We start from the raw sequence: 21,587 nt of genomic DNA, 5'->3' as shown, positions 1-21,587 counted from the left end.
CACGTCTCGTTAGTGACAAGGGCACATTCCAGTAAACATAAAGTTGATGGAAAAGGGCACGGTTAGGTATAAAAAAGGACAAGCTTCGATTATCATCCAGTTTTCTCGGCGGCTTGGTTAACAGCATTCGCCCGCCGTTGCAGCTTGCGATTCTTCGAAATTCAATTGCTTCAAAATAAATCCCTCTGTTACGTAAGCCAATGAATGGCTCATACACCCTTAAGCAATGGCTCATACCCCCGGAAACGCGGCTTCCCCATTACGACGACAGAAGGGAAGTGAAATTCCACACTGGAATGATGAGCGGCAACGCAACCAGCTGTGGAAGGAGACGACGACGACGAATGCGGGATCAGGGGCACGAGCGCGTTCCAGCAGTTGCGCCGAGGCGCGCCAACGAGCGAGCTGTGGAAGAAGACGACGATGCTCGAGCCAATGCTGCTGATGATAATTTTTTGTACAGAGGCGATGTCGCTTGTCCATATAGGATTTCGCCTATACATATAACGTTTCGCTTTAAAAGAAACCGTTCATTGAAATTATCTACGTGGGTTGTTTACAGGCATATACGGGGTGATCATATTTAAGTTGCACGGTATTTTTAAAGATTGTCTGTGGCAGATATCATGATTCTTGTCCATAAGTGGGATGATTCGAGGACACGGACGTTACTGGCACGAGAAATCGAAATCAATATTCAACGAATTAACAGAAATTTACTAATTAACTTTGCATTTAATTAATTTATGGCACAATTGTAGTTTTGAGTTTGCAAACGCATCCACTTGAAACATGAAATTAATTTCAAGGATGTCACCAGTTTCGAAATATTATTTCCCAAAGTGTGGGGTGAGATACATGGGTGTTCTAGTTACCCTTGTGCTTCAATGCATGAAATAGCGTTTTCTTAGAAAACGTAAGTGAGCCAAAAGTGCATCCTACGGAGATTTTTATGGCGCATATCTCCGAACTGATGTCATTCTGGATATTCATTCCAGGTTGATAAACCTGACAAACTCACCGGCTACAATTCGTAAATTGCAATATGTCCATTACATTTATTAATAGAAAGGTAATTAGTGAATTTTTGTTCATTTGTTTATTATGTATTTAGAATTTTTGTGCAAATAATGTCCACCTACGGGAACAATCCAGCTCAAGGACTAGAATTATGTAATCTGCGACCGGCTATCTTAGAAACTTCCATAAAGCTTAGTTTCTAAGATCGCCTATCGCGGATAACATAATTCCAGTCCTTGAGGTGGATTGTTCCCACAGGATTCCGCACGGGTTTATCTTGCCAGAACGCGTCCCTCCTACTTAGAGACGAAATTCTAACTAATATACCGTACGGCGACGAGAGATTAGTTAAAGCACTAGACCTCAAAGGAGCCTTCGACAACGTCTCTTACGCCGCAGTATTGGAGGAACTCGAACTCGCGGGTTGTGGTGAGCGCACATACAATTAATTAAGAGCGTTTCTTTCTAACCGCGAGGCGAGCATCAGTATTGGCCAAATCACATCGGATTTATTTAAAATGCCTAACAATGAAACACCTCAAGGAGCGATAATATCTCCTCTGCTCTTCAACATGGCGATATGTCGTCTCGCGCGCGATCTGGATCGGATACCCGACCTAGGTTACACACTCTACGCGGACGACATCACGCTGTGGACGAGCAGAGGTTCACTAGGGGATAAGGAATATACGCCCCAAAGCGCAGTATTAGCGGTAGAGAATTTTTTCAGATGGAGCGGCCGTGAAGTCCGCGCCCAGAAAAATCTGAGGTCATCCGGATACAGGCGAAAGGCTACAAATCCAGAGGATCTATTAACATCGCTAGTTCAGGGCCAGTCAGTCCGAGAGGTACCCACGATGCGAGTCCTGGGTTTGTGGCTGCAGAGCGACGGGGGAGCAGTACAGACGCTCAGAACCCTGAAATCCACAACCCACAACATAGCTCAAATGATACGTCGCGTGACATATCGAAAAGTGGGAATGCGAGAAGACGATACCCTAAGGCTCGTACAGGCCTTAGTGGTTAGTCGAATCACGTATGGCTTACCGTACCAAATCCTGAACAGGGAGGAGGAAAGGCAGGCCAACAAAATAATCGAACCGCTTTCAAAGCTGCTCTGGGCCTGCCTAAATGTACTTCCACGGAGCGCATGTTAGCTTCGGGAGTGCACAATACTTTCGGCGAACTGAGGCAGGCCACTATGATGCGACAGAGGGAACGCCTCAGCTTCACAAAAACTGATAGAGCAATATTGGCTAGACTCAATATCCCAGCATACCCCATGTATCTCACCGAACAGGCCGTACCTCTCCTTCCTTCGGTGAGATCCAAAATTACAGTAGCCCCAATTCCGAAGAATATGCATCCCGAGTACAACAAAGAAAGGCGGAAAGCACGCGCACAACACATTCAATCAGCGTACTCAAATAACCATAGGTACAACACGTACTAGACGGACGCATCTGTGTATGCAGAGGCGACCGGGGAGCGCACTGGCAGTCGTGAACGTGATCTGCCAGCAGCAAATAACCGCATCGGCCACGGCGGGATCCCCCACCTCGGCCGAAATATTAGCAGTGGCGATCGCACTCGCTCACGCGTAGCGTTCGCAAAGGGACTCGGTCGTTGTCACGGACTCGCAGGAGACGTGTCGCATGTTTCTTAAGGGGCACGTGACTGCGGCTAGCCTCGCGATAATCCTCAAATCCTTCAACCACCGTCATCGCCTACTCTGGTGCCCGGGCCACGCGGGGGTACAGGGGAACGAAAAGGCTAACGCGTTAGCTCGAGGGTTTAATAACCGAGCGACGGCGTCCTCTTCTAACCCCAACCACTCGCACTATCCCTCACAAAATTCCACCAATTTAAATGCCAAAGACATGCTTGTTCATCAGCGCGGAGTCCGCAGAAAATACCCGCCGCCTCAGCCACAACTTAGCGGGGAATAGGCCACCGATTGGCAATACAGACTGGGGAATTCCCCGATTTAAAATTGCTAAACGCCATGTATCCCACTCCTATTAGGGCCAACTGTCCTTGGTGCGGTCGCATACCTACCCTAGTACATGTAACCTGGGAGTGCGCTAAGCACCCTCATAGACCAAATACCAGTGACACAATAGAGCAGTGGAAGGCACAGCTCGCCAGCTCCGACCTGGCAAGACAAAAGTCTTTAATTAGCCAGGTCAGGCAGGTGGCAGAGGCCAGTGGGGCCCTGGACTGAGAGGCTCCGACCACCCCTCCTTAATATCTTTTACATTCCAATAAAGTTTCTATAAAGTTTCTATTTCCATAAAACTTAAAGACGATAACCCTGTAAAACTACACGCAATGTCGTTCGAAAATGGACGTGTGGTGAACTGAAGAGCTTGTAAATGAGAAAGAGCTGATTTCACTTACCTGGGTGCACCTTGAAGTTGACAAAATACAGGAAGCAGCGCGTCACCAGATTCCCTTACAGTGGTGTATTTGTTGACGGAGATAAGTGTGGTACATCGTTGCCCTATAAGAACTTTAAATTTCACTTTCTCCCCAGTGTGCCAATATATTTTGATCTATGCAGTGCTACATTGAACACTATTATTTTCTTAGTACTAACAGCATGACTTCGTAGTTTATTTCTTCAATTTGTTTAGTTTCGAAGCTACAGTTTACTAACAAATAATGTAAAAATATTTCAATGCCTTTTTTGGGTGTATTAATGCCTGTCTGTACTTTGTTTTGTCACTATATAAGAATCCCTGTGTGACTTAGTTTGTGTGCAGGGCCCAGAAATGATTCTCTCTTGCTTTTCTCTCTTTTTTTTGCGGATGAGTGATGGTACACTTGTGCTCTGCTACCGTGCGTAGTGCCTGTTGCCGCGCCTTTCTTGTACGAAAAGCCGCGTTTAGTGGCTTTGCGGAACTTCATTCCTTCATTTATTCAATAAGGAGGATGACTGTCTAAATTAGTTTTGGTGATTTGCCTAAATCACCAAAACAAACTCGCACATAGGCTGCATAAAAGGGAGTCATTCATACTGAGAAATTATCTGCCCCGTTCCTTGGCTCGGGAATCGGAGCTGCTGCGCAGGAATGACAGCTCCGCTGCAGCAGACTTATTTGCAAGAGTCCTCGTTTCCATCGTTCTATGTTCTATCAGACTCCCAAAAGTTCTGTTATTCCTTAGATGTTGAAAAAAAGCACAATATTCGTATTTCGAAAAGTGAGTTCTCTAATCAAATACGAACCGTGAAGCAAAACCAGTTTGATTCGTATTGGAAATTTCGAGTAAAGACACATCCTTCCATGAAATATATTTTATGTAAGCTTCTACAGAAATTTTGTGGATTCCTGCTACGTAAATATCTTTGAAGAGATAATTTACACGTTTAGCAGATACCTTTGTATATAAGAGGCTAAGAGCGTAACAAATTTATAACTTAGATGCATATTCCACGGACGTCCAATATGGACGGAAAGCAAGGAGGATTATGTATTTGATGATGTGTCGTGTTTTATGGCGCAAGGGCCAGGTGTGGCCAAAGAGCGCCATGACAAGTGTTAACGTTGTCGATTAGCTGTTAATGACCTGGGCAATGAGGTTTCTCATTGCAGATGCGACAAGGCTGTAAAAGGGCCTAAAACAGTGGCTGTAAATGGCGTAAAACACATAAGTACTAAAATAATGATATTGACTAGTTACTGATGTGGGCTATAGAAATTGAGTTTCCTTAAAAAAGCATGATGTAGCAGATATCACACTATAACAAATGTGACACTAGCGCTTGTAGAGAGCCCGTGAATACAAGGGCTATTAATCACATGCTAAAACTTACCTGGCCCACCCGCCGTGGTTGCTCAGTGGCTACGGGGTTGGACTGAGTGAGCACGAGGTCGCGGGATCAAATCCTGGCCACGGCGGCTGTATTTCGATGGGGGCGAAGTGCAAAAACACGCATGTACCATGTACATAGATTTAGGTGCACGTTAAAGAACCCCAGGTGGTCCAAATTTCTGGAGTCCTCCACTACGGCGTGCCCCATAATCAGATCTTGGTTTTGGCACGCAAAACCCCATAATTTTAAAACATTACCTGGCCAAATAATTTTCAGGGAGTCTGTTTCACATAAGAATTATAAGACTATTTTCAGATTAAAAAGCGGTTCATTGCTAAAAAAATATGCCGGGTGAAGAGGTATTTTTTTAGCGATATAGGATTAGGTATTTAAAAACAATCTAAGAGTGAGTATTCCGGTTGTACGATATCCTTTCGAAGTGCTGCACTAATGCAACCTTTGGTAGACATGCTGGCCGTCAATATTTAGTATTTCCAATTGACTTCACTCTGTGACCTTGAAGATCGAATGCTCTAGTTGGCATTACATAAGGGGTGGATACACAGAAATACCATATTTGCACTAATATAACGTCAGCTTTCTTTCCCCCGAAATTTCTGGCCTCAGAACCCGCCTCGCGTTACATAATCGTGACACGAATAAAAAGCGCTTTTTTGCTTTCTTTTTCATGTGTTTTCTCCAGCGCTTGAAACTTCGGTGAACTAAATCACTAGACAACACTGCGATCGCTAGTGCGTACGGAACCCTCTTGTGTGCGCCGCCGACAGCTGTGTGCTTCGCAGTCCACGCGTTTGGTCGTTGCGTATTACGCCATCCACGATCCGTAATCCATGTGGTTACAGCGCATTAATCGTTGTCTTGGGCAAGATGATCGCTGCTGTTTGGCAGGTGCGTAGAGTGAGCGCCGTACGATGCTGCGTGGTGCATCACCGCGTAATCCGTGAAAGGCTTCGCCGTGTTGGATTGTGCCGCGAGCATTTCTGAATTAGCACCTGTCCAAACAGCTTCGTGAGTGTCACGGTGGGCGACTGCCGTTCTCGCCGACACTTACATAGACGTCAGCGCTCGGCCTTTCACCTCATGTTGCGACAGCAGTTCCGAGTAGCAATGAATAAAGCTATGGGGGCATCCGCTTTTATGTGTCGTTTCGGCATCACTTCCCGTTATAACCCCATTTGTTTTTCTCTTTCTGACAGACCGAAAGTCTGTCCTCCCGCTATATTTACGGGCATATAGAGTATTCAACAGTGCTAACCACATACGCGACATGCATTCGGATGTATTGCTGCAATGCCGTGAAGCTGGCAATCCCGCCAGAGTAACAGAAAAAAAAATTGGCAAGTTTATTCAAAGGCCGATAACTTTAAAATTATAGGTAGCGAGCATTACAGACAGTGACTGAACACTGGAGCATGCGGCATACTTGTAACTTGGCCTTTCAGTGAAATGTATGTTAATGGCGAAAAACAAACAAACAATGAGAGCGACACGCGATATGCTTTTTTCGGAGACCTTGCTTTTTGGGAACAAATGAACTGGTTGGCCTTACATTATTGTTTATATTATTTTATATGAAATCTTGTAATTTATTCAATGCGCACACGAAGACACAGACGGTAATTTTTCAGGTTTTGCCTCTAGGACGGTGATGTCGATTTCATTACGGTGGCAGTCTTCGTTAAACAAAGCAATAAATTGGTAGCAGTTTTGACACATGAAGCGAATATAAAGATTGGCAGACGTTTTTCGTGCGTTCATAGCATGGACCAATTTTCGTCTGATGCCCTTTCTTTTCTTTTTTTTTGCGTACTTCGATTTGGGGGAAAAATGAAAGTAACTTACACATAGGAAGGATGAGGCCTTGACGTGTGCAGTTTTCTCACTGCGCTTACGAGCTGGTTAACCTGCTTCCCTGTTCTGCTTACTACAAATCAAGTTCTACAAAACTGGTTGTACACCATTGACATTAAGGTCACTAAAAAGGAGTGGAAGATACCAACACTTCTTGGACACAATAATATCTTGCGCAAGATTCATCCTTAAGATCATCAAATGAAAGGCGATAACACTTTACGGGAACGTGCCTTTGGGCATATCATCGCGCAAACGATGGAGGACGCTGCATTCGTGTTCTTGGAAAATACTGTACACGTTATCGCAGAAAAATTTCGTTCCCACGCACAATGCATTTCTTTCGATATTCCTAAACCTAATTAACAGTGCGTGTACAAATATCACCGCTTTTTAAACGAGGTGCTTCGGCGTCAAAAGTGACTCACTGCACGTAAGCTCGCAAGCATCTGGTCGCATGAACTGAAGCATGCTCCCTGTTTGGCGATCCCCATACATCGGGTCTGTATACTATACGCTGCAGGTGAATGACATGCAAACAAATTGAAATGATTAACCTTTTCTTGACGAGTGTTGCCTACAGGCAGCATACGAGAGAAAATAATTATTATTTTGGGCTGAGCTTATGCATTGAGTACGAAGTTCCTGGCTAAAATGTCTTCAACCAACACCGAATGACCGGCAGCAAGCGTCGTTTGTTTTCGTAGCGCACGACCACGTGACGAAGAAGTTTGGCAAGCGGCTTCCTTTGAAAGCGCGGTCAGAGGATACGGACCGATGAAAGATCTCCGGCAGCAGTTGTGTGAAATGTATACCTGTGGTTCATATATGGCGATAGCTCTCTGTTCAAATTCTGAACGAAGCCATAGGTGCATTGGGCTGAAGCCCACTTTCAGTTTTCTCCTTGTATTTCTCCCCCTATTCCAGAAACAGTGTCGACAAAATATATTTTTTTCTTCTCGTTGATTATACTTACTTTCGACTGTGTTTTGCCCATTAGGGTAGAAAATAGATGTTTCATTCACGTATTTATGTAGGGTCGTAATTAAAGGGTTAAACGCATAATCAAGCACGTGTTTTAAAGTAAGCATACATGATAAAGACACTGTGTAAAAATTTGCTCTTGATTAAAACTGACTCAACAAAATTGCGAATAAATAATGATTGCTAAACGGTAGGCGTGTAACCTTACGGAGCGACAACAGCCTTCGATGCTGTAGTCTACAGCCCAGATTTACGAGCAGGACATGAAGGAGGCAACAAGACATGACTTACTAGCAACTGAAATAGTTACTTTAGTTACATGAAACATTTCAGGATGGCACTCGTGGGCAGATATGAAAAGTTGAACATGTAAAGATTGTAACGTAAGTCTCCGTTCCGGCACGCCTATGAAGCGATTGCGTGTTCGCGTCTGCATAGTTCGCCTTCTAAAAGACAAGCAACTTCCATGCCTCCACCACAATAACAAAGACATATACGGTACATGCGGGCCAATGGGTCTCGGACTGTGTTTCGACATTATTTTGACTGTTGTTCTTTGCCTGAATGGCGTCTCTTTTGTTTTCGTTATGTTCCGGGGAAATCGCGGCTTTGTTTTCATTTTGAATCTTTTCCAGTTTCTGAGTAGACATAAAACTTATGTTTTAGATGCGGAGCATCCTATAGCGGTGGCCTGTCCCGCGGCGTCGTTGGCGTCGGCGTCCATCCGCACCTCTCCTCATTCTCTCCACGCCAGCTGTGCGATAACGCCTCTCTTCTCCTCTCCCCCTCCCCACGCCGTCTGTTCGATAACGCGCTTCTCCCTCCGTGTCTTCATCCGCCACCTGTGCGATAGCGCGCGCATGCGCGCCTCTCTCTCTCCTCCTCCTCTCCGCGCCAGCTGCTTATATAAACCCGGTGCATGCGCCGCTGCCTCAGTTGATGCTTCGGTTTAGTCACGCTGCGCCGTCCGATGCGCTGAATGGACGCCAACGAATCTGTCAACGAACTGTCTGGCACAGTACAATTTTGTACAATTGTACAATTACGTACAATTTCGTACAAGCTCGTCGTACACCAGATCGCTCAGCGCTCATGCGTTAGACATTGAGCGAGATCCGGTGCTCAGCAAAGTGGACCTGCTCTGCTTTACGGAGACGTGGAACGCCGTGAACGTCGACATTGCGGGCTACGCTACGGTCGCGCGTACGCAGGGGTTTGGACGACCTGCGGGCAGTGTGGAAATCCACGTCAAGCGTTCGGACAAACGTTCCGTCAACGCGCTGGACCTAGAACTGCGCCCCACTGCTGACCAATGTAGCAACGGCGAACATTGTGCCGCTAGCGTCTACGGCGTTAACGTCATGACAATGTACCTCGCACCCAACCTTTCACGCACAGCCTTGGAGAAGTACATCGACGAGGTCATGGGTGAATACCGAAAGCAACAATACGCAGACACACAACCTTGCATGCTCATTGGCGACTTGAATGTCGACATCATGAAGAACAACTGGATGGTTGAGTACATGTCATCACACCACTCGCTACAACACGCATCACATGACGACCGCAAACAACAGCCAACTACCATTCACGGAACATGCATCGATCACGTCTTCAGCAATTTCAAGATACAACCACTGCTACCAGATCCACTCACAGTTCATTTCACCGACCACAAAGCCATCATACTCAAATCAAGTGCACACCTCAAATAGACGCTGCTCGATAAAGACATTCGTTAACCGCTTCACCTTCGTCTACGCAATTTCATTACTCTTCTTCAAATAAAATTGCACCATCTTCCCGAGGGGAACCATGGGCTGATGCGAAGCATCGCGGTCGTTATAATAGCGTTCACGCGATGTGATGGTGACCAACGCAAGTTAACACGTAATAAAAACGTAATAACACCAAGTTAGCAACGTTAATAACACCGTAATAACAACGTAATTAACGCCGTTATAACGACCGCGATGCTCCGCATCAGCCCATGGTTCCCCTCGGGAAGATGGTGTAATTTTGTTTCCGTTTATAAATATTTTCATAACTTTCCTATGATTTTTTAATATTTTACACCAATAACGCTTATGGACTCAGTATCGCGGTCATTTGCATGACCGCCGGTGGTGTCTCTGGAATATAAAAATTATTGGCGAAGAAATCAAAAAGAAAAGAAATTGTGGAAGAAATCATCGGATGATCGTCAATGTCAGCTACAAAATTCTTGTGGGACCTGCTGTCAATTTCAGTTCCGACCGTGAATCACAAAACCTTATGGGCACATCAGAAGACATAGAAAGTGGCAATCCCAAAGCAAACCACAGTGCCAAATGAGACCACGACCTGGCATATCTTGCTTTATTCGCTGCACCCCAGTTCAAACTCCTAAGCAGTCTCTACTATCCCTATATCCAATGGATCCATCAAGCAGCCGCGCTCGACGACGAGATATGTGTTGCGGATGGGGTGCTGTGAATTTATTACATTGAATGATAAGTTTAATATATTGAACGCCTACTTTTGTGTTCCGTGGTTGGCGGTTGCAGGTTGCTAGTCAGATGTACGAACAATGGTGCCGACGCAAAGTTCGCTCGTGCTCTCGTTCGGGGGCCCATTCTTTGCCGACCGCCAACGTTCATAGCTCTATTAGGTGCACGTGCTATTAACGTATACTACCGCTAGAGATGCGCTGAACGAAATGCGTAATGGAACGACCAAAGCTGCTTAATTATGCTCACTATAACATAATTTAGGTGCGTCAATCCTTTATTGGAGCGAATAGCTTTATAAAAGCGCTCGTATACTTGATTACATTGACGATCACCATAGATGGTTTTTGCACGCATATATTATCTTTTTGTTTAGAATACAACCGTCAGGAGGAAAAAAGACACCTGTTTTAGAAATTAAACGGCATCATTGCGGGCAAATATGGTATTTCCTGTACCTTGTGCTGTTCCACAGCCCTTGACACATCCGCAAGGCTCAAGTTAGGCGGAACGATGACACATGTTGTGCCCAAAAGGACGCTGATGGTGACTGACAGTATGCCGCTTCCATGCGTTATCGGAGTCGGCAGCAAAACGACGTCGGAATCATCCCATGGAAAGGTCCACCTGGAACGCCGTGGTAGGGGTGAAACTCCATGGTATGTTTACGCGATCACACGATGCGAGAACTGATATAATGCGAGAGCTCATAAAATAAACAGGTCGTTAACAATACAGACGTGCGATTTTTCTGACTCGTAAATAATATGAAGCAAGGCTAGAATGCGAATTTCCAAGATGCTGTTAAAAAATTATCATTGGGGAAAGCATAGAACGTATGTTTTTATTTGAAAGGCTGTATAATGAATCATCGGTTACTGTAACACCACAATTCCCGGAAGCACTAAGCATTTTCAATGCGACTTCAGCTAAACACGCCGAAATTATTTCGCTTTTGGTGCGTTATATGGAAGTTTACGATTTTTTTTTCATATGCAGCCGTATATAAATTATTCAGAACGTCTAAATACTTTCTCAACATTTAAAAACATGTTAATTTGATGGAATAATTTAACGGAACACCCCAAATTCAGGTTGAAATATTCTCGTTTACTCTCCCTTTGTAGGTTAGTTCCTCAGACAGAAAAAAAAGAGTAAATGCACCAACACACTGCCTTAGGTTTCATCAACGTATAATTAGTGGCTCTTGTCATCTGTCCTAATACAAAACATTTAACTCCTAGGCCCACTGAAACAAGAAATTACAATAAAGTGATATTTAATGCCTTCATTTGCACGCACTCGCACCTTGTGCGGATTGCCTTCGTCGATTTCGTCGCCGCGTTATAGCGTAGAAAGCTAGGGGCGCCATCCGGGGAGGTCGCTTTGAAACTTGGCGTGCCCGGCCTGACGCTTCCCTCTCTATGTTGCCTTCGAGGGCACTGTACAGCAGCGGGACCGTAGAACACTTAAAACCCCGCTATTATGGAACGTAGCGACACTCTACTCTTCCTCCTGAATAATTTTTACGTAACATGGGGTGGTGCCATGGTGGTCGAGGTAATTGAAACCTGTTATTAATCCTCTACAAGCTCACAAGTTGCATCGACGTCGAACTGGCAACGGTGACGGTGAAACCACACTCTGCTTAAGACGCACACGGTAGTGTGGGACTCCCTAGCATATTTAACCACCTGTAAATCTTTAACGTGCACAAAATTTATACAGACGAGCTGTTTTGCATTGCGCAAAATCGCTCGAGCGCCAATTATAGCCCGCGATTTAATTCACTTCAAAGAAAAAGGCTGACCGCTTTTCTTAACACATTAGTCCAGCGCACCACTCAGAACATCGCGACAGGATGTGACTGAAAACCAGAGCATACCACACAGTAACCAAACGGTTTCTCAAACCAAACCTTCTGCTAAAAATGCTTTTTGTCGGTGCCTTCGCTCAAGCTGCCACTTGTCTTCGCGGGAGGCTTCACAGTGAAAAGTTGTGGGAGCAGTAAACCACATTGTTAAGCAATGGTTATACCTGCTTATTTCTACGGACTCACACAGACATAATGTCGCGTCCCTGAACGCTACTATGAAACGACCGCACGAGGCGGGACCCAAGAACACAGCGAGAAAGAGAGAGACGATGACATGTCCTAGGAGTGTGCAAATATTCAACAACGTCGAATACTAATTAGATAGTTTTTGGTATTTGATTCGTATTCAATTACAGAATTAATAGTTAGAGGTTGTCGAATGTTCGTTTCTTTAGAATATAAAGGGTAAAAACACTTATTGCTTCAGTTTAGAAAGAGACAGAACGATGGGTGTTAAGACGGTTCCAAATAAATCTGCTGCAGGGTATCGCCTCTCATCTTTCAAGGCAGAAAGCAGCATATTAAAGTGCGCAGGTCTGGCCCCCTTGGCCATTGGCGAGAATGCCACCATACTCTCTCACACCGTTTGGGAGACCTTTCGGATTGGCCCTTTCCCAAGGAATGTACACCCACAATATAATTTGGCTAGACGCAAAGAACAAGCCCACTCTCTCGTTGACTTTACGCACAAAAGCCTACAACTAACTACCTATGTAGATGCTGCCCAGTATGCGCACACAGATTCATTTGTAGCTGTTGTAGCTGATCCCCAGGGCAAAATCCCTAATGCATCTTCGGTAAGACACACCACGGTAGCGGCGGCTGAACAGGCTGCCATCGCGCTAGCTATGAACGACCCCTCGCGGCCTTAGAATTACACTGACTCGAGATCAGTGATATGAGCCTTTCTATCTGGCCTAATCTAAATAGAGGCGGCGGCTATAATCAAGCAAAGACCGCCTGATGCTTTTCACACTATCGCATGGTTCCCGGCTCACATGAGAAGCAATGTACTCCCAGCAAACCGAACGGGAATGAGCTAGTCCCTGACTAAGCTCGAGATTTGACATTCCGCGATCGTCCTGATATACTAGACAGTCCGGATTGTGAGCATAACTCTGACTCATTGCTGTCTTTTCATGAAATAATCACAGACTATCAGCTTGGGCGCAGGCAATTCCCGCTTCCACACCCACAGCTAACTAGACCTCAATCTTCCACATTGAGAACGTTACAAACGCGATCATGCCCGTCGAGAGGAAGGTTTAACCGCTTTGCTACGGATACCGAACCACACTGCCCTGAGTGCAATGAAGAGTATTGCTCGTTAGCACACATGCTCTGGCTATGCTCTACGTTACAAAATGCCTCCTTTAATAAACAAGAGGACTGGGAGGAAGTCCTTAAAAGCGGTGATCCCCAGGACCAACTAAGGGATGTCCAAAGGGCCCGCGAACGGGCGGAGTACCATGGTTTTCCGGCCCCAACGTGGGAGCGGCCTGCAACTACGACTTAGTACTTCCTTAGGACCTTATTAAAGTTTGTTGACTGACTGACTGAGGGTATCGGCTGATGTTAAACAAATTCCCTATTTTGAGCAACCGCATGGGCGATTAACGCCTGCTTAATGATGCCCACTCATTCAACAAGCATGACTCGTGTTTAGGCAGTCTATATACAAATTTAATGTATTTTACCATTTGGCCATTTTCAAATGTCTGAATCCTTTTTAAATAATGTGGGGTGGTACCATGATGGCCCAGGCAATGGAAACCTGTTATTCATCTTTTAGAAGCTCCTAAGTTGATTGGACGTCAAACTGGGAACGGTATTACTTGTATATGGCAGTATATGTGAGTCTGATTCTTTTTTTTTTACCAAGTGGACTGTGAGAAAATGTTCGACATTCGTTTCAATATTCTTATTGGAATACGACGGTAAATTTCGGAAAATGTCATGTGATTATTAATTTTATGGATGGAAGCAAAGTACCGTGACATTCCAATGTTGGCCAGAAAACCGTAGTGCGTCAGCTCAACGCCCTTTGGGAGACCAGTGGTTCCTGACGTGTAGATGATGGCAAAGAGACACTCTTGTGGGTCGGCAACGGGCACCTCTCGAAACAAACTTTCATCCAACTCTGCAAACGGCTCCATAGATATGAATCCATCGGCGAAGCCCGTGGTGAAAAAGCCCTGATGGAAGAAACGGATTTCAAATGCTCTGTGAACATTTGTAGTGTTTTTTTTTCGGTTCTCGTTTAAATTAATCATTACTTCTTGCACAAAAACTACAGTTGCATCTTTAGATTTTCTTAACGACTGTTCAAGATGCTTCCGTGACCCGTCATTCTGCGACTACGACGTACTGCTCAGCATGCAACCTAAAGTAGAAACAATCACATTTTACGAAGAAACGCTGTGCGCCTTTCAATTTTACGACGCTTCGTCTTGCATCTTCTTTTTCTTTCGGGGGTTTTACGTGCCAAAACCAGTTCTGATTATGAGGCACGCCGTAGTGGAGGGCTCCGGATTAATTTTGACCACCTGGGGTGTAGGTTCTTTGACGTGCACTACCGCTGTAGTGCACGTTAAAGAACCCCAGGTTCTTTGACGTGCACTACAACGCAAGCACGTGGGCGTTTTTGGATTTCGCCTCCATCGAATTGCGGCCGCCGCGGCCGGGATTCACCCCGGCCGGTCGTCTTGCATCTTGTGAAAGATATTCTCAAAGGTTATGACAATGGTGCAACGTATGTATACTTAGTATTTCAGCAGTTTACCTTCTTTTTGTGTATTGTAGGCAGTAACAGTAACAAACGTTGCTGTTGGAAGTAAGAACAAAGTGTGTTTTATTCTGTATCTCAGGACTAGCGCATTTATTTATCATATTTAGGTGTATTTACTGATGCAGTGAGAGCCCGTTCCTTGCAGCTTTCTTAGTTTTTGTCGTTCAGTGCTGTAATTTACTCAGTGTAGCGTAACTAGATTGCATTTGGTGTCGCCAGTAGCAAATGGAAATTAACATTTATAAAAGTAAGGCCATGGCATTTGCAAGCGCGCATAACATGTAACCAAACTACTACGCAAGTCAGATAATCCCTCTTCAAAAAGCACCCACATTCACATATATCAGACTTCATTTGTCCTATGACTTGTCTTGGAACAAGAACATAATCACCATAGCCATTAAGGCGTTCAGGAAACTCGGCTTCATTAAAAGCAGCATAAATTTGGCAAAAATTTGTAATAAACTATTAGCATACTTGTCCGTTGTGAGGGAGAATACGTCTCCATTATTTGGAATGCGCATCAAGCGTATGTGATCGATCAACTCCAAACAATACAGAATAAGGTAGCGAGATTTATCACAAAGACATACTCTTGCAACTACAGCATCACATATATCAAGTTACCCTTTCATTGTCCTCCTTTCAAAATCACGGAATAATAACGCTCATATCATAGTTTATACGTTGTCCCTGTTCTGTAAATCTCATATCATTGCAACGCATTCTATTTTCAACATTTAGATAAGCCATTTATAGTAAACCCCCTTTGCACGCAATAATAACTCGTATGGTAATCCAATGCTTCGTTGGCAATATGTCAGTGAAATAAGCGACCAAATTACATTGTTTATGTCGTTAATCATGATGTTTTTGTTTGCGAGTTGGAGGTTTTCGTAAATGTCTGATTATTCTTGCCCGCCGTACTTTCTTGCATACGTATTTCTCCTGCTACAGATAATTACGTCACTGTATCTTACTAGCATTTTTACGTTTATTATTCTGGCTCCCCCTCTTTTTAATGCCCGTTGGGCCTTTGGAGTACATAAAAGATTTTTTTAATCACATACTTTAAATCTGTTAGTATTCCGTTAATGCAGGGTGTATGTTATATAAGTTACACATGAACTCCTTTTTTAAACCTCTAATATGAAAAGACAAAATCTTTCAAATTCGCCGGGAATCCGTGTTAGCGCTAGCAGTAAACGACAGGTAGGCTGCACCTCCGCAAATATTTGTTCCCTAAATAATATATGACGGCAGCTCATGCTGCGATGCACGAAGTTATACAAAATGCTGAAAATCAGCGCACAAGAAATTGCTGAGTATTAATTTGATCTTTGCCAGCCTCTTGACTCTGAACCTGGACGACATAAGGGTTACTCATTGAGGCAGGACTCAATTGCAACATAATATAGGAGTAGATTATATAGCATGCTGCTTTGACTATTCATCTGGAGAATAGAGATTTCTTTGTAACGAGGGAGCTACTTTTCTAACCTCCTAAGACGCCGTGTACAATACATTGCTCATTGCCTTCACCTTTTTTTTTCGAAATTCACTCGGAAGTGATTAAGCTAAATATAGTTCAAGTTCATTTAATTACCACATACATGGAGTTTCACATAAGTGGTTGGGACGAGGGAAAAAAAAGCTGCATTAAAAACAGCTTGACTAGCCCACGTCCCCGGTTCACTATGGCAGCATGGCAGTAAAAGAAAAGTACATTTCAACATCGGTGTCAAATGAGAAAACACATGATATCCACGGAAAACATATTTACAAAAAAGTGAAATTGAACTATCAATATATTTAACACAGCATGCTTAAAACAATGGTTTTAGAGAGTGTGCGAACATTTTCATAAGAAATCTCGAATTTATTTAATGTCTTCGGAAAGCAATAACCTAATGTTTGAAAGCCATTGTTTGTGCGCGGCCGTGGCACATACCATTGTTGCGAGTGTCTGTTTTGGCGCGAAGAAGTATTTAGTTGTAAGTTAGCTACACTGTGTATATAATCGCGATTTTTCACAATATCAGATCTAAAGCAGATATAGCACGTTCAATTTATTTACATTATATTTAACGAATAGTTCTGAAGTGTGTGCAATATATGGTAGGTTTTCAACAGAACGTAGGGCGTTTTTTGTAGGATAAGATTATTTATGGATTGCTGTGTTCTGTTACACCCAAATTAAGTTACAATAACGTAGATGTGATGAGAAGAGTGCCTTAAATATCGAAAGCTTTTGAGGAACTGGCAATATACGCTGACATTTTCTCAGTACGCCCAAGACCTTGCAAAGTTTGTTTTATAAAAGTTCCGTATGGTGATCCCATTTCATATATTCGTGAAACATTACACCTAGACATTTTGCTGTTGAAGAAAATTCAATTTTATTATTATTCAACATGAGATTATAAGAATGAGTGGGCTGATAAAGCGGGGATTTAGAGGGAAAAAGAACAGCTTTAGTTTTTGAGCAGTTAATTTGTAAAGAATTGTTAAGTGTCATGCCACATATTTTATCTAATGTCAAGTTAGCTATATTCACGAGACCATGAATATTTGTTTCTGAAAAGAAAAGACTAGTATCATCAGCATAGATTATGTATTGGGCTGAAGGGTCAACATTTAGAATATCATTAATAAATATAACAAACAAAAGCGGCCCCAATATGCTGCCTTGGGGAACTCCGTATTTAACAGGTTGCATAGAAGACAGAATTCTGCTTATCGATACACCTTGATGTCTGTTAGCTAAGTAGTTTTTAATTAGATTGAGGGCAACACCACGAACTCCATAACACTGCAGCTTTCCTATTAATGTTTCATGAATAATTTTATCAAAGCCCTTGGACATATCTAAATATATGCCGAGTGTGAATTGTTTAGCTTCAATATTTTTAAGAATCAATTCTTTTTGAAAAAGTAGAGCACTTTCTGTTGAAAAGCCTGATATAAATCCATATTGCGATTTTGTTATGACGGAACGTTTGTCAAGATAGTTTGACAGTCTAAGATGAATAATTTTTTCAAGTCCCTTGGAGAATAGGGGCAAAATTGAAATAGGTCTATAATTACCGAGAATGTTTTTATCTCCACTTTTGTATATTACCGTCATCTTAGCATTCTTCATATTCTGTGGGAAAATGCCCGTTCGTAAGGAAAGATTGTAAATATGTGTCACACACGGGCTAATAAGATCAATAATATATTTAATCGGCTCCATTTTTAGACCGTTTATATCCTCGCTCTTACTTATCTTAAAGTTTCTAAATACTCCTAATACTTCGTTTTCATCAGTTGGGCAACGAAATATTGATTCCTTGAGCGGCACGGGTAAGTAATCAAAAGCGCTATCTTGATGTGAGCTCTCAGTTACAGATGTGAAGTATTCATTGAAATTGTCGGCTAACTCCTTGTTTTTGATAACTTTATTGTCAATTACAAGTTCTTCTAAACTATTTCTTGCTCTACCTGGAGATATGATGGAGTGTAATTTATTCCATATTTGTTTAATATCTGTGACTCCCTCAAACATAGTATAATATTAATTTCGTTTTGCTTGCCGTTGTAACTTAACGATCAAATTTCTACATTTCTTAAACATTCTCAAAGCATCTGGATTTGGTAAACTAAGAATGCATGATATAGCCTATCCTTCTCCTTCATCATTTTTAGAATCTATGTAGTCATCCAAGGTTTGCGGGCACGCTTTGGTTTTTTAAAAACGTGAAGTGAAAAATGTTTATTATAAACTGAACTCATGGTTCGGATAAAATAGTCGTAAGCTAAGTCAGCACAGGAGATAGAAAATAAGTCATCCCACTGCGTTTGCTCAATTTCATAACGAAAGCGCGAAAGAGAGGTTAAATTTACAGCTCTATAATATATAGCAGAAGCAGCCTGTCAGGTTGTGCAGCGGGATTGGTGTACAATAAAATAAATAGGTAGGTGATCACTGATAGCAGTACAAATAGTGCCAGAAAGTACTGAATCGGAAGGAAAGTTTGTTATGAACACGTCTATTAATGTTGCACTCGAGTCAGTAATACGAGTAGGAGTGACAATAACATTCGATAAAAAGTGGTAATCAAGAAATGCCGAAAGAACCTTTTGCTTATTTGTGCTACCTAACATATAAATATTCAGGTCACCTCCCAAAACGAGTCTATATCCATTGTCAATAACAAAGGAAATTATGTTATCTAACAACTGTATAAAATTGTTTATGCTGCCATCGGGTGGTCTGTATACTGCAAAAAACAGTTACCTACTTTAAGACATACAATTTCAATATCATCCGTGCATTGATACCATTCGTTAAGGAATTCATATCTCATCTCATGTTTAGCATACATACATACGCCACCTCCTGTCCTTGTTTTCCCATTTAAATAAATTATAACCTGCGAAATTAATAACGTCTGAGTCATCATGGTACCATGTTTCTGTTAGCATAATTAAGGAAAAATTGATCTAGACCTCTGTGTCGTCCCAGACGGCGGAAACAAACCTTTAGGCGTATTTCGCAATCACTGAGACTGCGTGAAAATACCGCACGCGGTAGCAACATGTCAATGGTATACACGTAGTTCCATTTCATATGTGCATTTAGGCACTGAAAGGCAGTTTTTACCATAGCAAACATGAGGAGGTAGTTATTTTTCACGCACATGGAGATGCAGCTTTTGGCATCAAACGGTGGTAATGAAATTTTAAACATTGTTTTTCACGTTCATTGCGTAACAGTATAGACAATAAAAAGCACCTTGAAGAGCGATTGTCCCCATAGCTGTATTCGGGTCTCAGGAGCCTAGGGTCGATGCATTGAAGCGTTATTGTTTTAAAAATAACTTAGTAATTGCTGCGGAAGCATTCTTTGTTGCCATTTTATTTTGGTTATGAACAGAGCATCTCGCGCATTACTGACCTTCAGCTTCAATTCGGATGCCACCTTCAAGCCTTTTCCAGCCAGTTCGGGCTCCACAAGAAGGTGCGTGCTGTCGCTGTCCGTAATCTGGTATCGTAGTTCTCCTGCATATTTTGAACGCACACATTCAACGCAATGAGCCAACTTTTTCTATTTTAACAGAGGAGCTGTTTAAGCCGACCGTTGGTCCGCGCACAGCGAACAGAAAATGTGGGCCGATCCTGGCGGTTGTGCAGAAAGGGCCCTAGCGCAATGGCACATACCCCTGTGAACTTGCCAAGGCTCGAGGATGGTCCGTCGAGTGTACGGCGCAAAACCTCCGCCTGGCGATGACGTCGCCATGGCTCCCCTAGCCACGCTTCGCCCCAGCTGCGCCGACCGCGCCCAGCCTCGCCACAGATTCGTGAGCCGTCACGTCATCGCGCGCGCCGCATCGCTTCGCCTTATCTTTGCCGAGCAATGACGTCACCGCGCCGTGCGGAGTATCCCAATTATCGCGCTTCCGAAGCGGCGGCGAAAAGTCGGCGATTCACAGAGGATCCGGAGTTACGAGCCCGCGAAACCGAGCAAAAGCGTTTGAGCGTCCAGAAGCGTCCCGATACTTTATTTACCGAGTGTTCCTTGGGCTATCGATGATTCCGGGGTGATCTTGCGCAAAACGAGGCCGAGCCTTGAAGCATATATACCTCGCAAAAACTTGCCCCAACCGAGATAAAGCTAGGTGGGGTCGCCATCTTCGCTGTTTACCCAGTCTTCGCACCACTAGTCAGAAGCTACCCCTATTTTTATTGCGATAGCAATTATATGGACACTTCAACCGGATTTCTGCCGTCGCCTTCGCCGTGAGGTTCCCTATAGATAAAATCTTCGCCGCGCGCCTTATGCCCGAGCGGAAGCGTGCGGGGACGCGCGCTATCACGGAGAGCGAACGCACTCAATCACCCACGCGCAAGCAAGGAAGCGGGAAGCCAGCGCCGGAGGGAGCGCGGGGGGGGGGGGGGGGGGGGGCACTTCTACGCTGCCAACAACCGCGCTCGTCGCTCGTCCGCACCGTCTCTTATCTCCACACGGCTCTGACCTTTATGCGCCGTGCATTCGCCGCTCAGTTTCCGTTGAAGCGATAGACCGCACGTACCTTCGCCCGCGGCGGCGTATGTGCTTGCTGCCAGCGTTTTGACAGTCGTTGTCTGCAGTCATTCAGTGTGATCTGTTCATGTTTGTTTGTGCGCGCTCACACCACGCTTGTTCATTCAGTTAGTAATAGTCGGGCGACTTTTTCCAACGCACGCTACACATGCAATGCTGCCCGGATCGGCAGTGCATCACTACAGGTGTGTCCCTTCGCACGCGCTGCCCACGGGAAGCGCTTCTCATCAACACCACCGTTTCATACGCGCCTTCTCCTGGTCATCGAGTCTCTTTCATGTCGGTCTACTTACGCCGCAGCACACCTGCTTACTTAATCAGCTCATGTTTACTACAATTCATATTGCTACCAAAGCCGCTCACCTTACTTCGTATGACATTGCTGTGTTGCTATCGCATTCATTGCTTCGCCTTAGGGCGAAACTGTGACATTTTTATACGAAAACAAGAAAAATACATTTGCACATTCAACGTACATGTTGGAATCTATCCGAAAGAAACTTAGGTAAAGCGGGTGATTAACTGCTTTACGACTGACAGCGATTCATGCAATTTAGTGATGACAGGTGTATGCACAAAAACGTATGACATGTATCGAGCAACATTAAAGGGATACGGACACAAAATCTGAAAATTTTACGAAAATGCCGAAA

General features: G+C 43.8%; 1 protein-coding gene across 1 annotated transcript in view; it reads right to left on the bottom strand.

Moving 5' to 3' along the window:
• LOC119449043 (uncharacterized) overlaps positions 1-21,587 on the bottom strand; it is a 52,425-nt gene that overhangs the window by 13,831 nt on the left and 17,007 nt on the right. Inside the window, exons 3-6 of the mRNA XM_049666626.1 lie at positions 19,789-19,892; positions 14,054-14,256; positions 10,620-10,812; positions 1,877-1,937 (exon numbers count right to left, since the gene is read on the bottom strand). Of these exons, the coding sequence (XP_049522583.1) occupies positions 1,877-1,937; positions 10,620-10,812; positions 14,054-14,256; positions 19,789-19,892 (561 nt within the window). The remainder of the gene's footprint in view (positions 1-1,876; positions 1,938-10,619; positions 10,813-14,053; positions 14,257-19,788; positions 19,893-21,587) is intronic.

The sequence above is a fragment of the Dermacentor silvarum genome, chromosome 4 (genome assembly GCF_013339745.2).
Source record: "Dermacentor silvarum isolate Dsil-2018 chromosome 4, BIME_Dsil_1.4, whole genome shotgun sequence".
Taxonomy (NCBI): domain Eukaryota; kingdom Metazoa; phylum Arthropoda; class Arachnida; order Ixodida; family Ixodidae; genus Dermacentor; species Dermacentor silvarum.
The sequence above is the reverse complement of the archived record's forward strand: the minus strand, read 5'-3'. Positions and strand labels throughout refer to the sequence as shown.